General features: G+C 43.7%; 1 protein-coding gene across 4 annotated transcripts in view; it reads left to right on the top strand.

Moving 5' to 3' along the window:
• The first annotated feature begins 4225 nt into the window (after positions 1-4225).
• The window catches only part of map1sa (microtubule-associated protein 1Sa), a 51857-nt gene continuing 46970 nt past the window's right edge, over positions 4226-9112 (top strand). For all 4 annotated transcript variants that reach the window (XM_079504920.1, XM_079504919.1, XM_079504918.1 and 1 more), the window contains exons 1-2: positions 4226-4416; positions 8785-8886. In XM_079504920.1, coding sequence (XP_079361046.1) covers positions 4263-4416; positions 8785-8886 — 256 coding nt within the window. In that variant the 5' untranslated portion in view covers positions 4226-4262. The remainder of the gene's footprint in view (positions 4417-8784; positions 8887-9112) is intronic.

The raw sequence follows: 9112 nt of genomic DNA, 5'->3' as shown, positions 1-9112 counted from the left end.
AGGCCGAAAACTGTCCCCTTTCCAAATGCTCATCCTAACTCTAATGCGCCTCAGGCTGAATCTCCCAAGACAGCACCTTGCACATCTCTTCAGTGTAAGCGTTACAACTGTGTCCACTGTGTTCTTAGGCACCATATCTGCTATGTATACAAGGATTGGCTGTTTTGTGAACTGGCCAGACAGACATGCACTGGCCATCACCATGCCTCATCAATTCGTGGAGGCGTTTGGCAAGAAGGTAGCAGTTATTATTGACTGCTTTGAGATTCAGATAGAGAGGCCATCCAACCATAAAGCAAAAGCAGAGACATATTCCAACTCCAAAAGCCGTAACACCATGAAATACCTCATTGGCATTACACCAAACGGAGCCATTTCTTTCATTTCCAAAGGGTGGGGAGGGCGCAGCACTGACAAGAAAGTGACTGAACAATGTGGCATTATTGACAAACTGCTGCCTGGCGATCTGGTGTTGGCCGATCAGGGATTTGACATCACAGACAGTGTTGGTTTTGTGTGTGCAGAGGTCAAAACACCGGCATTCGTGGGACAACGCAGTCGGCTGAGTGCAAGACATGTGGAGGAGACACGGCACATAGCTCACCTCAGGGTCCACGTGGAGAGGGTGACTGGAGTGGTACGGAACAAGTACACTATGCTAAGTCACATCATACCAGTGCACATGATTCTCCCAATTCAGGGGCATGATATAACATTACTTGATGCGATTGTACATGTGTGCTGTGCTTTGACCAATCTCTCTCCAAGTGTTGCGGTGAAACTGGCTGAGACCAGGGGTCATCAACAAGGCTGTACACAGACAAAGGCCTGTGGCAAAGACTAGGCCTTGTCCATGGCACATTTGATTTTCTTTTTATACACACCATTGTTCTTATTGTCTCCACCAGGCCGAAGGCATGAGGAGAGAGTATGTTTTGCACTCAGTACGTGTGTAAGAAAGAAAGAAAGAAAGAGAAAGAAAAGGAATCTCTGGGAAAGTGAAAGAGTGAAAGAAACAGAATATGAATTAATTCATTTCTTAAACATGTAGCGGCTCACACTGCGAGCTGTTAAGAGTAGTGAAAGATGCAGTCCACTGGGGGGTGCTATTATACAGTAAAACTAAATCACCCAACGGTGAGTTGATATATTTTCACCATCTTTAGGATAATTATTAGAATATCTTTTTCAGTCTGCCAAATAATAATAATAGGCCTAATAGAAACAGATATTCTCTCCAGTTTTCTGGCCTCACTCCCCAAACACACCTCACCCCTGCCCATTTTGATTGCTTAGAGTTGACGACGAGTGCAGCGACTTGCAATTTTGGGCCTGGTCTACAAGATTCACTATACACCTTAAAGATACCCATGTACCGGTCAAAATAATTCCTCAATGTCAACAAAGTCCACACTTACAACACCAGAGGTAGTTCAACAAAGAATGTGCAACCCAGATTTGGTTCAAACAAAGGATTGAATTCATTTCGCTCCTATATGCCACTAAAATGTGACACGCCCTACTAGCAGCCATTAAGACATGTGAATCCCTCGACTCCTTCAAAACCGCTCTCAAAGAGCATGCACCTACGGACGGCTGCAATTCGAAACTGGCCCCCGTTAAAAAAAAAAGAAAAGTCTGAGTTCCCACCTCCTTTCCCCTATAGGCCATGTTTTTCCCTTTTTTACTTTATATGATTTCCTGTTTTTATAGAAGTGTATTTGTACGTCTCTAAATGTTCTGATGAATTGAAAATGCTGGACCCTGTTGTAAACAAATGTGAGTGCTTAATCATGGTATGTCCAGACTCAGAGTTGAAGTTTTTGTATTGACCTGTGCTTTCGTTTGAAATCAGTGTTGATTTCGTCGACTAATACTATGACGAAAAATGTCCGTCGACTAATTTTTTTCACTGGCAAAAACTAAATAAAAACTAAAGCCAGATGACTAAAACTATGACAAAATATAGGCCTACTGTCGATTTTGTCAACAAATAAAAACTAGACTAATGTTATATGTAGGAAGGGACTAGTGGACAAGAGGTCCAGTATAAGTCATTTCACTTGGTTCAATTCAATTCAATTTTATTAATTTATTTTTTTATTTAACCTTTATTTAACCAGTAAAAACCACATTGAGACTGAAGTCTCTTTTACAAGTGTGAACTGGCCAAGACAAGAGGCAAAACAAGTGACACAGCTCTGCCAGTAACAAAACAATACACAACAAAAAACATGACAGACATACAATGCTCATAAATACAGTACCCAATACAAGAAGCTCAAAGGGAGAACAGGAACGTTTAATAACGCGACCAATAAGGACTAATAAATAAAATAAAAAAAACTAAGCATTGCTTAGTAGACTAAAAAAGCAAGCAGACATTTGCTATACGTCAAAGCAGGAGCAGTTCATGGGAAGTGTGCCCATGGCAATCCTTTTAAAGCTCACTAGGGGAATCACAGCAGCCAGTTTGAGTCTGGTCTGTAGGTCATTCCAAGACCAGGGTCCGAAATAAGCGATGCTTTTTTTTCCAGCCTCAGATTTAGTTGGGGGCACGACATAGCGTAACCAAGCATTTGATCTGAGGTTGAGAGAGTTTTGGACAAGTTCAAATTTAGAACCAATGTAACGTGGGAGATTACCAAGAATAGCTTTATAAATAAGAATATACCAATGTAGCAACCTGCGAGACGTTAAGGAATACCAACCCACTAGGGCATACAGAGTACAGTGATGAGTCCTATAGGGGGAATTTGTTATGAACCTCAATGCAGCATGAAACAGGGGGTCAAGTTTGCTCAGAGTTGAGGAACTAGCAAAGCGGTAGACAGTATCGCCATAATCAAGCTGCGACAGGAAGAGGCCTGTAACCAGCTTTTTGCGAGAAGCATTCGAAAAGCAGGACTTCATTCTATAGAAAAAACTCAGCGTAAACTTAAGCTTTTTTGCCAAGGCGTCAATGTGGTGTTTAAAGTTTAACTTGTTGTCCAACCAGATCCCAATTAAAGTGTCAAATCACAACAAGTTGTCTCAAGACACTTTACAACCAACAAAGATCCACCCAGAGCAAGCAATATTACGACAATGGTAACGAAAAACTCCCCTTTAGGAAGAAACGTCAGGCAGAACCCGACTCTAGGGTGGGCGGCCATCTGCCTCGACCGTGTCGGGGGAGAGGGGGGGGAGGGTAGAGGGGAATAGGAAGAAAGAATAGAAGAGAGATAGACAGGGTGGGCTCCATGGAGGGGCCTGGTCCACATCTGGTCCAGGTCGTGCACTGTGAGGCCGGGTCCACGGTCACACTTCTGGTGGGCTCCATGAAGTGGCCTGGTCCACGGTCACACTCGGCAGTCAGTTAGGGGTTAATATTAGAGGTCCACGGAACTGCGAAGTGGAGGACAAAAAGAGACTCCGGGGAAGGATTCCCCGGATGTTGGGTTAGTGGCAGGCCTTACTGGAGCCTATACAGTGTATATTACAAGCACTGCTGGGAGACTGCTGGGCTCCATGAAGTGGCCTGGTCCACGGTCACACTCGGCAGTCAGTTGGGGGTTAATATTAGAGGTCCACGGAACTGCGAAGTGGAGGACAAAAAGAGACTCCGGGGAAGGAGTTGGATTAGTGGCAGGCCTTACTGGAGCCTATACGGTGTATATTACAAGCACTGCTGGGAGACAAACCCACACAAACAATGTACAACCATGGTATTTAGCAGACACACAGCACAGGTGCGGGGTTTGGTGGGGTTGCATGCTGAAAATAGCTGATCTACAAGTGCACAATGCATCGCAGCATCGGCTATTTTTTCGTGTATTGGTTATCGAGCTCCAATCAATCAATCACATAAACTGTATCTCATGGGTGAATATTTACATATTTAAGTACGCCTATACTTTATTAGGATTATGAATGTAGGCCTACTGTCCTATTATAAAGCAACAATGTAGGCTACATTTACATATTAGGATTATGAATGTACAGTGCTATAATAATAATAATGAAGTAGCCTATCAACGTAATTCAGGATGAAAAGGTTATTTACAGATTTACAAACATTCAAAAAAGAGCATCTTAATATCAAAGCACTTTTACTCACGCACGCACACACACGCCCGCGCACGCACACACACACACACACACACACACACACACACACACACACTTTCCCTTACGTCATAAACCGTCGCCCCCCCCTCCTCTTTTTCTCGTCTCCGGTTGATGACGTCATCATTTGTAGTGTGTGTGTGTGAGAGACCAACATGGCGGCGGCGGCGGAGCAGCAGCAGCATAATAATAATAATAACTTTAAAAACTTTGACGAAAATAAGTTCAGCCTGTTGGTGCTGGTGGGTCAGTTCGACCACCTGACGACTCCAGGGCTGCTGGAACTTGTAGTCCAACAGGTCGACGCGGGTCAGTTTGTTTTACCGACTTTTTCCATTTGTATTCATTGAGGTTGAACTTGAAGAAGCCACGGTGAAAAAAACAAACATAAGAACTACAAGCTCACCAACGCGTCGCTGTGAGCTTGTACGTCTGATGTTTTGACGTTTTGTTTCTTAAGCTCTAACGGTGTGCGCGCGCGCGTGTGTGGGGGTGTGCGTGTGACTCTTATTAGGGTCTGGGACATTTTGTTTCCCTGTCAAAATGTGTTTCCTCTCCACTGTGTGTGTGTGTGTGTGTGTGTGTGTGAGACACTGTGCCTTGGTTAAATATGCTCTTTCTCGAATGTATCTAAATCTGTAAATAACTTTTTCATGGCGGGTGGGGAGGGGGGGTGTTGTGGCGAGGCATGTTTCCCTGTCTGAATTATGCTTCCTCTCTCCACTGTAAATGCATGGTGAGTGAGTGGTGGTGTGGTGGTAGGCTACATTTGGTTTCCCTGTTAGAATGTGTCTCCTCTCCACTGTAAATCTATGTGGGTGTGTGTAAGTAAGCAGTGATGTAAATATGTTTTCGATGTAATGAGTCCCGGGATGCAGGGATAGTCTTTTAGATGAGTCCCAGGGACATTTTATGAGTCCCCACGTTAGGAGTCATATTTTGCCATTTTTACACATCGCAACATTTCACTCCCATTTAATTTTATATGGTTATAAAAGAGAGAGAGATGAAGCAGGGACCCCCTTAGCTGAGAGAGATGAAGCAGGGACCCCTTAGCTGAAAGAGATGAAGCAGGGACCCCTTAGCTGAGAGAGAGATGAAGCAGGGACCCCCTTAGCTGAGAGAGAGATGAAGCAGGGACACCTTAGCTGAGAGAGAGATGAAGCAGGGACACCTTAGCTGAGAGAGAGATGAAGCAGGGACCCCCTTAGCTGAGAGAGAGATGAAGCAGGGACACCTTAGCTGAGAGAGATATGAAGCAGGGACACCTTAGCTGAGAGAGAGATGAAGCAGGGACCCCCTTAGCTGAGAGAGAGATGAAGCAGGGACCCCCTTAGCTGAGAGAGAGATGAAGCAGGGACCCCCTTAGCTGAAAGAGAGATGAAGCAGGGACCCCCTTAGCTGAGAGAGAGATGAAGCAGGGACACCTTAGCTGAGAGAGAGATGAAGCAGGGACACCTTAGCTGAGAGAGAGATGAAGCAGGGACCACTTAGCTGAGAGAGAGATGAAGCAGGGACCCCTTAGCTGAGAGAGAGATGAAGCAGGGACACCTTAGCTGAGAGAGAGATGAAGCTTAGCTGAGATAGAGATGAAGCAGGGACACCTTAGCTGAGAGAGAGATGAAGCAGGGACCACTTAGTTCAGATAAATGACCCCCACTACTTATTCAGTACTTTAATGAAGAAAAATCAAATGCATTCCATAAATTAGAAAACAAATGTTTAATGTGAAAATAGCCTGCTAGTTTGGGTCCCGGGCAAAATGTCTAATCTGTCTGTTGGGTCTCGACCTGAAAAATGTGGGCAGCGCTGGTCTAGATAATCGTCAGGGTTCCCACGGTCATGAAATTCCTGAAAATATTTTGAAATGGATAAAATCACACCTGTGTGAAGTGAGGGGCGCCTCTAATCACTGTACATCATCATTAAGAATGGTGGTCCCTTATTGGCCAAGGGTGGCCACCGACATAACGGCAGCCGATTTGCTCAGACACATATCGTAAATACTCCATTCATTGTCAATGGCATTTAATAATGTTTGTGTTCAGACATAATCTACACTATAGCTGTTTATAGGAGGGGCTAGCGCCCATCAAAAAAAAATTATCCTTGAAAAAGGTTTCGAATTCATCAAGGGTCCTGGAACAATAGTTGGTTATGCATAAGTTTTGGCTATTGATTTGGTTAATAAAACCCTTTAAACATGTACATTACGCTAAATATGTAACACAAGTCGTTATTCGCCAAATGGGCAGCATGATTGTAGCCTAATGTGTGAAGAAAATAACAGCTCTACAAGCTCACAACGTGCTGCAGCGTGGTCCTATGCCCTGTGATAGGTGGTGTAGCAAAACATTTGCCGCAAAATGTGTTCTATAATTATATAGCATTCTATATTATGTGCTGTATGGTTGCCACACTGTCTGTCTTTGTCTCTTTGAGGCATTGCACATAGGAGTAAGGAATTCATTATTGCACTGAAAGATTGTTATATAGGCCTGGACATCGTGTTGAATATTCTGGAAAAGTTTGAAATGTTGTGTATTCTTGTGCTGTTTACACAGAGAGATCTGATCACATAGAAATACTGAACACATAAACAGAACAACTGTCTTTAAAGTAATTTAAAAATAGAGAGAGAGGTGGCCTGGGCCTTGGCTCAGTGGTCCAGGCACCTTGGCTGGTAATCCAGTCTGGCAGTGTGCCGCGGGTTCGACTCCCGATCCCGACGGCCTTTACTGCATGTCATCCCCCCATCTCTCCCCATTTCCTGTCAGCCTACTGTCTGTCCCTCCATAAAATATATAAAATAAAGGTGAAAGCCACACAAAAAAGAAACATTTAAAAAAATAATAATAAAAAAAAAATAGAGAGAGAGAGAGATTTCCTCCACAAGAATTGAGATCACGTTTCTCACACGATTCTCATCAACATCAAAGTGCTCGACTTAAACCTCTCTTAAAGACTCTCTATATAGCAACTACATTAGAGTAACCAACAACAACTAGTGCTGTTCTTGCTAGTTCTTGCTCAAATTTAGAAATTAACTCTGAATCTATTGCGACCTTTTTCAGAGAGAGAGGGAGAGACAGAGAGAGAGGCTAATGATTTAGCAGTAAAAGGCAGCTGATAATCTGAGCGTGTATGACATTAAACGGTCATGTTTGTTTACTGATAACTGATGCAGTTCCTTTATCCCATTCTGGACGGGAACCCCTTTTGGTGTTTTAATCATTATGTTATACTTTTGCTTTAGCTATTGAAAGATAGCAGATCTACAAGCTTTGAATGTGGTAATGTTCGGCCGATTATTTAAGCGATCAATCTGATTATGGCACTCATTTAGCCATCACCTTATACATTTGATTTTAGGTTATTTTAGACATGTTCTAACTAACAAAAAACACATTAAAGAGTCAAGATGAATAATTAATTCAAACATACGTTTTGCTCAGTTGCTGATGTATAGGCTGCTATTCAAATAAAGCAACCATTGTTATGTGTGAAATCTTGCCCTGCAGTCGCTACTGTGCAAGTCATCAGATTTTATGGGAAGAGAGATGGCTCACTCCTCTTTATGTTTAGTTACATTCTGCACTGGAAAAACTATGGTTAAGTGGAAAAAACACCCATGATTAAAGGTGGCCTTACACTAGCCGATAATCGGGCATTTTTGACGCTCGGGGGTGCCCGACCGCTCAAAGCACGATCGGGATCGGCCCGATCCACATCAAGAATGTTTGATATTTGCTCTGCCCCGCTCCGATTATCCTGTAGTGTGTGGTGCTATCAGATTTCAGATTGAAAAAAATCGGCTAGTGTAAGGCCACCTTAATTGTAAAAAAAGATTACTAAATTAGTTGGCAACCAATTAGCCCTTCGCTAAATCCCACCAGCTCAGTGGCCTTGTGGTTAGAGTGTCCGCCCTGAGACCGGGAGGTCGGGGTTCAATCCCCGGCCGGGTCATACCAAAGACTCTAAAAAATGGGACCCAGTGCCTCCCTGCTTGACACTCGGCATCAAGGGTTGGATTGGGGATATAAGTCCCTGCGACATACTAGCGTCATGTCCAGGGGGTGTACTTGTACATCAAGCTGCCTCGCCCTATGGGCCTCATGGCTCGGCAAGGCTACTTAATACTACTTAAATCCCACCTCAAAAAGCGATTGTCCAACGCCAATCCAAATAGTTTAGCAACTGTTGCTATGCAGTGAGTGGTTAATCGACCGATAAGGCTGTCAATTATCAATCAATTAGATCCCTAGATCAAACACCTTACATCAACTTCCCATTTCACTGAACAAAATGTGTTCCTTTGAGTTTATATGATACTGTGTGTGTGCCCGTATCACTTGGCACTAGCCTCGACGACCATACAGGCGTATGTATGCAAAGGCTTATGTAATTTACTGCATTTTATGTAGACATAGCAGACTCTAGTGTTTACTCATAGCTTCACTGTCTGTACAGATATTCTACTGTTAGACGGATGTTATGCTCTTAACTTGCGTACATGATCCTTGATGACTTATGTATTTGATGTATTACCATCTGGTGTTCTTGCTTACTGTAAATCGCTCTGGATTAAGACTGTGCTAAATGCCTACATTGTAATGTGTGTGTGTGTGTGTGTGTGTGTGTGTGTGTTTGTGTGTGTTTGTGCGTGCGTGCGTGCAGGTATAAGGTCGTGGGACATTGACCTCAGTGTGTGTAACTTGGACCACCAGCTCAAACAGTTTGTGTCCAGACACTCTGCTTTCTACTCTGACGAAATACAAGGTATGTTTATTGTCTCCACCAGGCCGAAGGCATGGGGAGAGAGTATGTTTTGCACTCCGTCCATGTGTGTGTGTGCGTGTGTGTCCGTGTGTGTATGTGTGTGTCCGTCCGTCTGTGTACAGCTAATCTAATCTCCGGCACTGTTAACCCGGTCGATGCCAAATTTTGCACACACACTCCCTGGATGCCAACGATGAACCTCTTCCCGAAAGTTATAGCGCCACCA

The sequence above is a fragment of the Electrona antarctica genome, assembly GCF_951216825.1.
Source record: "Electrona antarctica genome assembly, chromosome: 7".
In the NCBI taxonomy this organism is placed as follows: domain Eukaryota; kingdom Metazoa; phylum Chordata; class Actinopteri; order Myctophiformes; family Myctophidae; genus Electrona; species Electrona antarctica.
The sequence above is the reverse complement of the archived record's forward strand: the minus strand, read 5'-3'. Positions and strand labels throughout refer to the sequence as shown.